At 32.2% G+C, this 14,961-nt stretch overlaps 1 protein-coding gene across 1 annotated transcript; it reads right to left on the reverse strand.

Moving 5' to 3' along the window:
• Positions 1-11,885: 11,885 nt before the first annotated feature.
• Positions 11,886-12,586, reverse strand: LOC139842439 (uncharacterized). The gene is made up of 2 exons (XM_071832577.1): positions 12,379-12,586; positions 11,886-12,280 (listed from the first exon to the last, which is right to left on the reverse strand). Exons 1-2 carry the CDS (start codon positions 12,584-12,586, stop codon positions 11,886-11,888), a joined length of 603 nt encoding a protein of 200 aa, XP_071688678.1.
• Positions 12,587-14,961: the final 2,375 nt, after the last annotated feature.

A 14,961-nucleotide genomic window follows, 5' to 3' on the forward strand; every position in this document is an offset into this window, starting at 1 on the left:
TTATTCGCTTGACTTAAAGTCGGGAAGAGAAAACGAAAGCATGAAGCTCCGAAATATAATGGAAAATATAAAGCCCTATAACAACCCCGAAATTACAAACCGTGTATATCAATGCGTATAGCAATATAAAGACACGGGAGAATGAAAAACACTATAACCCCAAGGTAATGGTAGAAGAAAATAACTTCCTGTGGTGGTAGATGAAAAAGAAGAATGACAGATATGAAAGTTAGGAGTATATCAAGAATCAGAACTGGATGAAACATTTCACAATCTTTTGGATGTATGAAATAAGAAAGAAGATTATAGGAGTGGTGAAAATAAATGAAACGGAATAGGTCAATTTATAGCGAAATATCAGACATAGCAATCGAGGCAGATTACGCATTTAATCAAAGAAAATCCTAATTTCCGCAAATTCCGAAGAATCAAATCTTATATAGATTATGAAGATTTTCTATTCCTTAAATTCCAAAAATCAATCGTTAATACGTCAAAAGTTAAGATGAATCTCTATTCCCTCATTTCACTTTATTACGATAACTTCTCTCATACGCTTCGAGTAATCGGATTGTTTTATCCGTGTTATTCAATGGTGATAAAACTCTATTTATCGACTCATATTCGTTATGAAAACATTTTTTATTGTTAGCCATGACGACCTCACTCAAATTTTGGGACGAAATTTCTTTAACGGGGAGGTACTGTGATGACCCGGAAATTTCTGACCAAATTTAAACTTAATCTTTAACGTTTCCGACACGATAAGCAAAGTCTTTGAAGTTGAATCTCAAAATTTTAGAACTGTTTCATGTATTCAATTACATTTGACTGCTCTCGACGATTCATGAACAATTATATGTATGTGTATATATATATATATATATATATATATGTACAAGTAAAAACGACTTTCCTACAGTAAAATACTATTTGCTACAGTAAAAATGACTTTGCTACAGTGAAACACTATTTGCTACAGTGAAACCGTACTTTGCTACAGTGCTACAGTGAAAACGACTTTGCTACAGTGAACCCGTACTTTGCTACAGTGCTACGGTGAAAACGACTTTGCTACAGTAAAACACTATTTGCTATAGTAAACACTATTTGATGTCGACGAACTAGCAAACAAAAACGGATAAGGCGGCCATGCGATCGCATGGCAAAAACACTGAAAACTCATGCGATCGCATGAGGTACTGTAGCAGGCCACATACTATAAAAGCTCGATCTGGTCTCCACATACTATTATTATTTATTGTATTATTATTATTATTATTATTATTATTATTATTATTATTATTATTATTAAGATTAATATTATTATTATTAATCTTATTATAATATTATTATTAGTAGTATATATACATAAAATACTACGGCGAGATTATGAGCGTGTCACCTTCAAAATAGGTTTTTGAGCGGGATAGAGCTAAGGAAATTATGGGTTATTGCCAAGGAGGTTATGGGTAATGTTCAAGGGTATATTTGTTAATCAAATCTAGTGTTTTTCATCTCCGTTACGTCTATGTACTTTCCTACAATATTGAATCTCAATACTGATACGTAAGCACTCATATCTTATCTTTTATATATTAATTATGTATCCATGTCTAGTGCTCGAGTATATATATTTATATATGCTTGTATGCTAAATTTTGCTATTAAACAGTTTATAATGAATCACTAATTAAATACATATATTACTGGTAAAAGGTATATGATATACATATTTTTGGAAAGCTGGCGAAAAATCAATAATTTTTCATTTAGATATTGAATAGTTTCTATGAACGGATTAAAAGATATGATCAACTGAATTATGAATGACGTTAATTGAAATTGCTTTTGAATCTGCAATTAAGATTTAAAAAACTTGTTTACGAGACTGATAAAGTGAACTTTTAAATATTACCAACCGAGTAAATGAATCCTTATATAAGGCACGTCCCGTTTTGTTGAACTATTGTCAAAATTGACTTTTTGAAACGACTTTGGATAACTATTATATGTCGATCTCGAGCATTAGGATTGTGACACACTATGACCTGACCTAGCTTAATAGACATTTATTGATCAACATATGTTCTCTAGGTTGAGATCTACGATTAATTGGTAATCCGAGTTTCGGTCACATTTTGGTGAACAACTTTATATGCTGCTAAGGTGAGTTTCATTGCTCCCTTTTTAATTGCTTTTACAATATATATTTTTGGGCTGAGAATACATGCAATTTATTTTAAACGCAATGGATACAAGTACATACTTAATTCTACACTGAGTTTGAACCGAAAATCCCTTAGCTTTGGTAACTAGTAGCTGCCAGTGCATAGGATATGGACTGGTGGGCGCGAATAACAGTATATGGATCCATAGGACTTGACATCCCCGTCCGTGCTAGAGCGCTAGCCTTTTAACGGACGTGAGTTATTTGAGTTTAGGACACGTTGGTTTGCGTGTATTAAAACGAATGGGGTATTTATCATTATAACGTTAAAGCTTAGTTACCAGGGTGCTCTGTTACGTAGAATCTATTGACAAACTTTTGATAAACATTTCTGGATGAAACAACTGAACTCTTGTGATCCACTTTTATATACAGATTATGCGAAACACTAAAACTATGAACTCACCAACCTTAGTGTTGACACTTGTTAGCATGTTTATTCTCAGGTTTTCTAGAAGTCTTCCGCTGTTTGCTTATATGTTAGACAAGCTATGTGTATGGAGTCGTACATGGCATATTTTTTAAGGAAACGTTGCATTCACCAAATCATCACAATGTATCTTATTTTGACTGCATTGTCAACGGAAGTACTATTTTAAACTATTATTTACGGTGATTGTCTATATGTAGAAATCATCAGATGTCGAAAACCTTTGATTTAAATATTCATTTATGGTGTGCCTTTTCAAAACGTATCATATAGAGGTCAAATACCTCGCAATGAAATCGATGAATGAAGTGTTCGTCCATATGGATTTGGAGCGATCGTCACAGTATTTCTAACAAATTGGTATCAAGAGCTTGGTTCGACAAGATGATGGCCAACAATGTCATCACGTTTCCTCGCCTCACAAAGGATAATTATGTTCGATGGAGCATCCAAATGAAGACCTTCCTAGGTGGACAAGACTTATGGGAGATTGTTGTAGTGACCTGAACTTTTCCATGTTTATATATATTAAATGAAATTGTTATTTACATGATTAAGTGTTTCCAACATGTTAAGCAATCAAACTTGTTAAGACTTGATTAATTGAAATAGGTTTCATATAGACAATTGACCACCCAAGTTGACCGGTGATTCACGAACGTTAAAACTTGTAAAAACTATATGATGACATATATATGATTATATATATAGTTAATATGATATTATGATAAGTAAGTATCTCATTAGGTATTTTAACAATGAGTTATATACATAAAATTGAGTTTATTGAATTAAGAAACTCGAAACGATATATGTAACGATTATCGTTATAACAACGTCTTACTAAATACATATGAATCATATTAAGATATTGATACACTATGTTTAATCATGATAAATGATAAGTAAACATGTCATTATGTATATTAACAATGAACTACATATGTAAAAACAAGACTACTAACTTAAGGATTTCGAAAAGAGACATATATGTAACGATTATCGTTGTAACGACATTTAAATGTATATATATCATATTAAGATATATTATATATCATAATATCATGATAATGTAACAATTTAACATCTCTTTAGATATAATAAACAATGGGTTAATAACATTTAACAAGACCGTTAACCTAAAAGTTTCAAAACAACATATACATGTAACGACTAACGATGACTTAACGACTCAGTTAAAATGTATTTACATGTAGTGTTTTAATATGTATTCATGCACTTTTGAAAGACTTCAATACACTTATCAAAATACTTCTACTTAACAAAAATGCTTACAATTACATCCTCGTTCAGTTTCATCAACAATTCTACTCGTATGCACCCGTATTCGTACTCGTACAATACACAGCTTTTAGATGTATGTACTATTGGTATATACACTCCAATGATCAGCTCTTATTAGCCCATGTGAGTCACCTAACACATGTGGGAACCATCATTTGGCAACTAGCATGAAATATCTCATAAAATTACAAAAATATGAGTAATCATTCATGACTTATTTACATGAAAACAAAATTACAAATCCTTTATATCTAATCCATATACCAACGACCAAAAACACCTACAAACACTTTCATTCTTCAATTTTCTTCATCTAAGTAATCTCTCTCAAGTTCTATCTTCAAGTTCTAAGTGTTCTTCATAAATTTTATAAGTTTTAGTTTCATAAAATCAAGAATACTTCCAAGTTTGCTAGCTTACTTCCAATCTTGTAAAGTGATCATCCAACCTCAAGAAATCTTTCTTATTTACAGTAAGATATCTTTCTAATACAAGGTAATACTCATATTCAAACTTTGATTCAATTTCTATAACTATAACAATCTTATTTCGAGTGGAAATCTTACTTGAACTTGTTTTCGTGTCATGATTCTGCTTCAAGAACTTTTAAGCCATCCAAGGATCCTTTGAAGATAGATCTATTTTTCTCATTTCCAGTAAGTTTATCCACAAAACCTGAGGTAGTAATGATGTTCATAACATCATTCGATTCATATATATAAAACTACCTTATTCGAAGGTTTAAACTTGAAATCACTAGAACATAGTTTAATTAATTCTAAACTTGTTCGCAAACAAAAGTTAATCCTTCTAACTTGACTTTTAAAATCAACTAGACACATGTTCTATATCTATATGATATGCTAATTTAATGATTTAAAACCTGAAAACACGAAAAACACCGTAAAACCGGATATACGCCGTCGTAGTAACACCGCGGGCTGTTTTGGGTTAGTTAATTAAAAACTATGATAAACTTTGATTTAAAAGTTGTTCTTCTGGGAAAATTATTTTTCTTATGAACATGAAACTATATCCAAAAATCATGGTTAAACTCAAAGTGGAAGTATATTTTTCAAAATGGTCATCAAGACGTCGTTCTTTCGACTAAAATGACTACCTCTTATAAAAACGACTTGTAACTTATATTTTCGACTATAAACCTATATTTTTTTTATTTAGATTCATAAAATAGAGTTCAATAAGAAACCGTAGCAATCTGATTCACTCAAAACGGATTTAAAACGAAGAAGTTATGGGTAAAACAAGATTGGATATTTTTTGATTGTTGTAGCTACGGAAAATATTGTAACAATTCTATACAAATCATATACTAGCTAACTTATATTGTATTATACATGTATTCTAATATATTATGTAATCTTGGGATACCATAGACACGTATGCAAATGTTTTGACATATCATATCGACCCATCTATATATATTATTTGGAACAACCATAGACACTCTATATGCAGTAATGTTGGAGTTAGCTATACAGGGTTGAGGTTGATTCCAAAAATATATATAGTTTGAGTTGTGATCTAGCCTGAGACGTGTATATACTGGGTCGTGGATTGATTCAAGATAATATATATCGATTTATTTCTGTACATCTAATTGTAGACAACTAGTTGTAGGATACTAACGAGGACAGCTGACTTAATAAACTTAAAACATTAAAACGTATTAAAAATATTGTAAATATATTTTGAACATACTTTGATATATATGTACATATTTGTTATAGGTTCGTGAATCGACCAGTGGCCAAGTCTTACTTCCTGACGAAGTAAAAATCTGTGAAAGTGAGTAAAAGTCCCACTTTTAAAATCTAATATTTTGGGATGAGAATACATGCAGTTTTATAAATGTTTTACTAAATAGACACAAGTAAATGAAACTACATTATATGGGTGAATGATCGAAGCCGAATATGTCCCTTTTGCTTGGTAGCCTAAGAATTAGTAAACCGATATATTAATTGACGCGAATCCTAAAGATAGATCTATTGGGCCTAACGAACCCCATTCAAAGTACCGGATGCTTTAGTACTTCGAATTTGTTTTTATCATGTCTGAAGGATTTCTCGGAATGATAGGGGATATTCTTATATGCATCTTGTTAATGTCGGTTACCAGGTGTTCACCATATGAATGATTTTTATCTCTATGTATGAGATGTATATTGAAATATGAAATCTTGTGGTCTATTATTATGATTTGACAATATATAGGTTAAACCTATAACTCACCAACATATTTGTTGACGTTTTAAGCATGTTTATTCTCAGGTGATTATTAAGAGCTTCTGCTGTTATATACTAAAATAAGAAAAAGATTTGGAGTCCATGCTTGTATGATATTATGTAAAAACTGCATTCAAGAAACTTATTTTTGATGTAATATATTCTTATTGTAAACCATTATGTAATGGTTGTATGTAAACGGTACATTATAGATTATCATTATTTGATAATCTACGTAATGCTTTTTAAACCTTTATAGATAAAATAAAGGTTATGGTTGTTTTAAAAATGAATGCAGTCTTTGAAAAACGTCTCATGTAGAGGTCAAAACCTCGCGACGAAATCAATTAATATGGAACGTTTATAATCAATATGAATGGGACATTTCAATTGTGGAGGAAGGCTATGAGGAACCTACAGAAAAAGGTTCTCTCAGCAAGGAGAAAAAGCTATTGAAGACCAACGATCAAAAGGCTCTTTCCATCATCCAACAAAGTGTAGATGATGGAGCTTTTGAGAAAAATGCAAGTGCAACCACCGCCAAGAAAGCATGGGAGATCTTGGAGAATTCTCACAAGGGAGTTGAAAAGGTGAAAAAGGTTCGACTACAAACCCTACGAGGTGAGTTCGAATCCTTAAAGAAGAAAGACTCTGAATCAATTTCCGATTCTTTTACAAGAGTCTTGGCGATTGTCAATCAATTAAAGAGGAATGGTGAAACTCTAAGTAATGTAAGAGTCATTGAGAAGAGTCAAAATGGTTAACGTTTTAGTTTGGGTTAAAACAGGTGGACTGATGACTTATAAATAAGTAGTATCTGGTTTTTATTGTATGAGTAGTTGGTATATACAAAATGATAGTATAACAAAAATATATATTGATAATGATCCATCTTTTTAATTTTAAAGACTGTTATTGCATCAGTCCTTGCATTCAAATTGGATGCAGCTTCCCGCCTGAATATGTTTGTAGAGTTTACTCGATCAGATAGCTTCAAGTATCGTAATTCATAGTTTTCCGTTTACCTGTAAATCCAGTTTTAGTATTTATAATAATAATATATATTATCATTGTTAACTTTCCGTTGTCATCACCACGATTGTCACTTATTGGTTGTATGACTGATTATTTGACTATTGTACATTATGCAACTTTGTAACTTTTAGTTTGAGATTTGATTTTTAATCATTTGACACCTTCGAGTTCTAATTAATTTAGGTGTTTAGCTGTTTTAAGTGTTACAGTTGCAATACGATTCTTTAATTCATCTCCTGCCCTTTACGTTGTATTCTCGAGTTTTTTTCTAAGCAGAAAGGAGTGGAAGATAAAGGAGATGATTGTGTTTTACTATCCTTCATAATCCGTCCAAATATGGGCGGAGAGTGCTGTTAATAAAATATAACTGTACTATCCTTCCCAATCCTCTCATCTCTTCTCCTTTCTGCTTAAAATTAAAAAATCACTAATAATTTTTAATCTGTCTGTTTCATTTCCTTTCTGTTATAAAAAAAAAACTCGAGAATGCAGCGTTATAGTCGTAATCCCTACAGCTTTTGTGTTTTGTAAGGTGTTTTTTTTTTTTTTTTTTTTATCTTTGCCATGATAGGTTTTATTGAGGCTGCTAATATATTTAAATTTAAATATCAACTAATAGACAAAAGTTATGAAGAGTAATCAGGGGCATTTTCGACTTTTCACCTTTTTTTTTAAATTTTAACTAAATTTTATTTTACCAACAAAGCCCCCCACACTTTTTTGAAAAATTCAAATCGACCCCCCAAACAGGGGGTAAAGTGTCAAATAACCATTTTCATAAAAAATCTTAAATAAACTCCACCCAAATATTCAACGGGTCATATCTTCTCGCTCGCAACGAGTTAAATTTTTCCGACACCGTCGTTAAACTCGAAATAATTTTAGGAACACAATGTCACTAGCTATACGCAAAACGGACGCTTTTTAAAAAACGCTAAATATTTGGGGTACTTTTCAAACACGTTGATTTTGCGTTAAATTTTTAAAAGTCGACAATTTCATAGCGAAACGCGGAGATGCACATATATTGTTAATTTAAAATAACATTTAAATCTCTCACGGGTTATACCTTTTAGTTCGAATCGAGTTGCGCTTCAACGACATCATCATTAGCCACAAAATAATTTTACTAAACGCAATAAAATACATTGAAAACCGAATCCCCGGCGCGAAGCGAGAGTTCGATAACTAGTTGTATCTAATGGGTCTAGGTGCTTACCGATTTGTTTCTTTTATGTTGTGCAGGTGTAACATCTATCTATCAAGATGTCGACGATTGTAGTATGGTTTGCAATTAGCACTTCCAATTTGTGAAGCACTCACAAAGACCAATCTAGCAGAACTATTAGATATGTGATAATGCTAAAAACAAACATATATTTCATAGCGTTATCCCTCAAGAAAGACAAGCTTTTAGTTACAATTGTTCTATTTACAAGTGATATTCGTTTAAATATTAAAAGGTGAAGACAAAAGACAGATTCGACGATTTGAAGACGCAAATGACTAAAAAGCTAAAAAGTACAAAGTACAATCAAAGTGGTTCAAATTATTGATGAGAAACGTCTAAAAGTTACAAGAGTACGAGCCGCGAAACGCAAAGTACAAGATATTAAATCGTACGAAAGGACGTTTGAAAATTCGGAACCGGGACATGAACCAACTATCAACGCGCGACGCAACGGAGCTAAAATTACAAGTCAACGATGCACATGAATATAATATAATATATATATATAATTATATGTATATATATATATATATTATAAATATTAAATAATACGCAGCAGCCAACGTTTTGGAAGCATTTGGACCAGTAGAAGGTGGCCATGTGATCGCATGGCTATGAAGGCCTAAACTCATGCGATCGCATGAGTTACTGTACATAGCCAAGTCTATAAATTGAACGAGTTTTCTAACGAATTGGCTACACAATATTCATCTACTCTCTATCTCTCAAATATATATATATATATATATATATATATATATATATATATATATATATATATATATATATATATATATATATATATATATATATATATATATTTATAATTTTAATTTTAATTTAAGATTAATAATAATAAGGTTATGGTAGCGAATGTTGTAAGTTTGTAAGTCGAAATTCTGTCCGTGTAACACTACGTGATTAATACTCATTGTAAGTTATGTTCAACCTTTTTAAATTAATGTCTCGTAGCTAAGTTATTATTATGCTTATTTAAGCCAAAGTAATCATGATGTTGGGCTAAATATTAAAGATGAGGTTATTGGGCTTTGTACCATAATTGGGGTTTGGACAAAAGAACGACACTTGTGGAAATTAGACTATGTGCTATTAATGGGCTTTATATTAACTAAACGATACCTCGTTAATTTAATATAAAAGTTACAATTTGACGTATCTATATATAACCACATACGCTTAATCGGGTACGGTGGGCGGGATATCTATAAATACCAATAATTGTTCATTTTACCGGACACGGGGATGGATTAATAGTCAATGGACTCGTTGAAACAGGGGTGGATTACATTCAAGGGTAATTGGTGTAATTGTTAACAAAGTATTAAAACCTTGGACTACACGCAGTCGATAACCTGGTGTATTCATTAAACAAAGTATTAAGACCTTGTTACAGTTCGAATCCCCAATTAGTTAGAATATTTGACTTCGGGTATAAGGATAATTTGACGAAGATCCTCGCACTTTATATTTATGACTGATGGACTATTATGGACAAAACCGTATGGACATATCGAATAATCCAGGACAAAGAACAATTAACCCATGGTAATAAACTAAAATCAACACGTCGAACATCATGATTACGAAAGTTTAAATAAGCATAATTCCTTTATTTTATATCTCATCTCACTTTTATTTACTGTCATTTTATTTATCGCACTTTTAATTATCGTACTTTTTAATTATCGCAATTTTATTTATCGTCATTTTATTTATTGCACTTTAATTTATCGCAATTTTATTATCGTCATTTACTTTACGCTTTAAATTAAGTTGTATTTATATTTAATATTTTACATTAGGTTTTAATTGTGACTTAAGACATAAAATCGACAAACCGGTCACTAAACGGTAAAAACTCCTCTTTTTATAATAATAATAATACTACTTATATATATATATATATATATATATATATATATATATATATATATATATATATATATATATATATATATATATATATATATATATATATATATTCAAATATAGTTTAAAAATATAGCGTTAAACTTGGCTAGCTCCCTGCGGAACGAACCGGACTTACTAAAAACTACACTACTCTACGATTAGGTACACTGCCTATAGTGTTGTAGCAAGGTTTAGGTATATCCACTCTATAAATAAATAAATAACTTGTGTAAAATTGTATCGTATTTAATAGTATTTCGTAACAAAAATATAACTATTTTGTACTACATCTCGCATAACATCAATATGCCACTGAAGGCTATTATATATGCCACTCTATGAGGCACAATGTGTACTACATTTTGTAACCAGTAACACATACTTTGTATATAAGCTTATATATTTAGGCGTTATGAAACACGAAATATCGTGTACACCAAGCAAGCAGTTAAAACAAAGCAAGCACGACAACCACCAAAATAACACTATTCGTAAAAAATGAAGAAAACAAACCCAAGAGAAAAAAAAAGAGTAATGGCCAAACAATCCCTATGTTTGTAACCGAATAAACAACATAACAACCATAGCCATTTTGTCGATGTATATAACTAGCGCTATGTCTGTAACCAAAAATTACCGTAGCAATTATTTTGATGTAAATAACTAACGCTAAGCTATTAAATAATACTAGTCTACGTTAGCTAACGAAAAATACCCACAGCAACGCCCAGCCGATCCGCGACTGGTTAGTGCTATCGAAAGCATGTCTTTACCAAAAACAGTTAAAGAAGTGCAAATCCTCACATGCATGTTAGCTGCATTGCCAAATGGCTTTCCAAAGCTACAGAGAGTTATGTGCCCTTTATCAGCATGTTGAAAGGATGCTTAAATAAAAGAGAATTACATGGACAGATGAGGCTGAAAGTTAGCAGAACTACCAAAGTTAATTACACCATTGGCAGGAGAAACGCTTATTTTGTATTTGGTAATCTTAAATGAGGCAATTAAACCATGGATAATGGTGATTGTGACGTGGAGTGAATGAGGTGCACTTTTTGGGGCAAGTCAGTGACTGGACCATGGCAGGGAAAGGGGGAAGTTGTTATGGGGGCTTTTGTCAAAGGATGACAATGACGTGGTAATTTTTTTTGATTTTTTTTGGTTATTTTTAATTAATTTTTATTTATTAAATAAGATAAAATGTAATACATATAAAAAAAAAGTTACATTAATAAAAAAAAAGTTACATTAAAAAAAGCGTTACATTAAAAAGAAAAACGTTACATGAATTAAAAAAATAGAAGACTAGTTTGTAGAACGAAAGTTTGGTGGGAGGTTTCAAATATGAGCCTTTAAATCTTCACGTAGTTGATCGTGTACGTTTCGATCGCGAATTTCATTTTCTCGTGATTTACGATCTTTGAGTCTTCTCCTAATATTACGACGGAGCCTGTTTTCGGGTTTATCTAACCATTATTGTTCCCAAGTACTCAAGGCAATACTGTTATCTTCTTGTATCATGTTGTGCATAACAATGCAACTGTACATTATCCTTCTCATCTTGTTAACGCTCATAACTCGTGCCGGAGTTTTTAAAATTGCAAACCTACCTTGTAAAACACCAAATGTACGCTCTACGTCCTTTCGAGCACTCGCTTGAAATCTAGTAAATTTGACTCGTGGCTCATCAATAGGCGTCGAATATCCCTTTATTAAGGTTGTACAATCAGGATATATCTCGTCTGCCAAGTAGTAACCAAAGGGATAGACATGTCCGTTTACTTCAAACGGAGACGGTGCAGCTCTATCCTTTTTTAGTGAATCAAACAATGGATAATGATTCAACACATTTATGTCGTTGTTTGAACCTGCCATCCCAAAAACGAATGCCATATCCACATATCGTATGAAGCAACCACTTCAAGCATGATCGTAGGGTGACTGTGATCACCTCTAGTATACTGACCTTTCCATGCAACGGGACAATTTTTCCAAGCCCAATGCATACAGTCAATACTACCCAACATTCCTTTAAAACCATGTTTCTCCTCGTGCTCTGAATACAACCGAGCAACGTCAGTTGCCGTCGGCTTCCGCAAATATTCTCGGCCATATAAATCAATTATACACTTGCAAAAGTTATTTAAGCAAACATATCTCATTTTCTCCGCCATTTTTATATATTCATCAAAAATATCAGCGAATGTTCCATTCGCCAATTGGCGTAACACACAAGTTATTTTTTGAAACGTAGTAAAACCAAGACGTCCGAGTGAATCCGGATGTTTTTGAAAAAATACAAAGTGTTTAGGAACATTATTAGTATAAGAGTGATTGAGAATATCGTCTTTGATACGAAGAAATAATTGAATTCGCATCCGAAATCGTCTCTTGAAAATGTCGTGTGGATATGTCGGAGTTTGAGAAAAATAGTCGTTCCACAAATTAATACCCACTTGCTCACGATCTCTATTAATAAAATGTCGTGGGTTTCGTTGCACCCGAGTTCTTCTAGGTTAGTTTTCTTCCTCATCGTCGAACGAGGTGCTATCGAATAACAAATCAAGACTCGCGGCTAAAAAATCCATTTTTTGTTGATGAAAACTAAAATGTTTATGTTTATATAAATTGGATTGATATGTATAATGTATGAGAAAAGTGTGAAATGAATAATGAAAAAGATGGTAAAATGTGTATGTATTTATAGGAGGAAAAAAAAAATTAAACAGCCCAACGGCTACATATCATCCACCAATCACAGCAAGCCACCTCCCCAAACCGTCCCCTCTCCCCCCGTGATCGGCCGACAAACGCCGGCTGACAAACGCTCACAAACGCCCATTCCCAGCGTTTGTCGAGCCATGTGGATGGCATTGTGGCCAGTGGCGAAACTATGATTTTTTTTTCACCGGGGGAAAAAAAAAATTAAACCGTAGCTATTTTTTTGGACAAAATTTGGAGATTTTGGGGCAAAAGTTGAAGATTTTGGGACAAAATTTGAAGGTTTGGGGGCAAAATATGTAGGTTTTGGGGCAAAAAAAAAATTCACCGGGGGCAAAGTCAAAAAAACCCAAAATTTTTACACTGAAAAAAATTCCACTGGGGGCGGCAGCCCCTGCCCCCACACAGTTTCGCCTCTGATTGTGGCGGATGCCGCCGCGTTATCTATGGTCTTAGTTCAGTTTTAGTCGATGAACGTGATAAGGTTTGCGCTTATTTTTGATAAAAATAAATGGTCTTGTTAAATAAATGGTCTTGTTCTATTATATATAGTACTATGAGGCAATGCCCGTGCGTTGCACGACTTGTCTCAAATTTTACTATTTTGAAATTCATGTTCCGAATGGTTAGAGTCATGTCCGGACTTGGTTGAAAACATATTAACCGTGAAGTGAAAGTTGATGTTGGTCTTATTATGCAAGTGGTTAAGTAGAATTTTGTGCATATGTTTTGTTTGCTACTATGAAAATCTGCACATTCGGGTCATATGTACTAACCATGAAACTATATATATATAAACAAAAATTACTAAAGGTGGTTAAATGAGTTAACAAATGATGCCAAAATACATTATAAGACTTCTATATTGTAGTACGATTCATAATATTAAAACATATATTACCTTTACAATTTACTATTAAATTTTTGAAGGTCTCTCTTTATGACTTCAAATGTGACAATAAGTAGATACATAATAATTAGAGTACATAAAAACACTTATAAATATAAATATGAACCGTTACGTATTACTACACCACACAATATAAAACTCATGAATAGAATAAAATTAGAGGTTTATAACATTGAATAACAATTGATATAAACTAGTTATCGAACCCTCGCTTCGCGCCGGGGTTCGGTTTTCAATGTATTTTATTGCATTTAGTAAAATTATTTTGTGGCTAACGATTATGTCGTTGAAGCGCAACTCGAGTCGAACTAAAAGGTATAACCCGTGAGAGATTTAAATATTATTTTAAATTAACAATATATGTGCATCTCCGCGTTTCGCTATGGAAATGTCGACTTTTAAAAATTTAACGCAAAATCAACGTGTATGAAAAGTACCCCAAATGTTTAGCGTTTTTTAAAAAGTGTCCGTTTTGCGTATAGCTAGTGACATTGTGTTGCTAAAATTATTTCGAGTTTAACGATGGTGTCAGAAAAATTTAACTCGTTGCAAGCGAGAAGATATGACCCGTTGAATATTTGGGTGGAGTTTATTTAAGATTTTTTATGAAAATGGTTATTTGACACTTTACCCCCCTGTTTGGAGGGTCGATTTGAATTTTTCAAAAAAGTGTGGGGGGCGTTGTTGGTAAAATGAAATTTAGTTAAATTAAAAAAAAGGTGGAAAGTCAAAAATGCCCATGGGTACTATTCATAACTTTTCTCTATTAGTTAATGTGTAAATTAACAACTATTTATTAACTATTATAATAAATATATGTATCACCACCAAGAGTAGTAAACATTATGAGCTTTTCAATAACTGTTATCTTTTTAGTTTCCATGATTAAACTTTAGTTACAAACATTCATTCATACTA

Source organism: Rutidosis leptorrhynchoides, chromosome 4, assembly GCF_046630445.1.
Source record: "Rutidosis leptorrhynchoides isolate AG116_Rl617_1_P2 chromosome 4, CSIRO_AGI_Rlap_v1, whole genome shotgun sequence".
Taxonomy (NCBI): domain Eukaryota; kingdom Viridiplantae; phylum Streptophyta; class Magnoliopsida; order Asterales; family Asteraceae; genus Rutidosis; species Rutidosis leptorrhynchoides.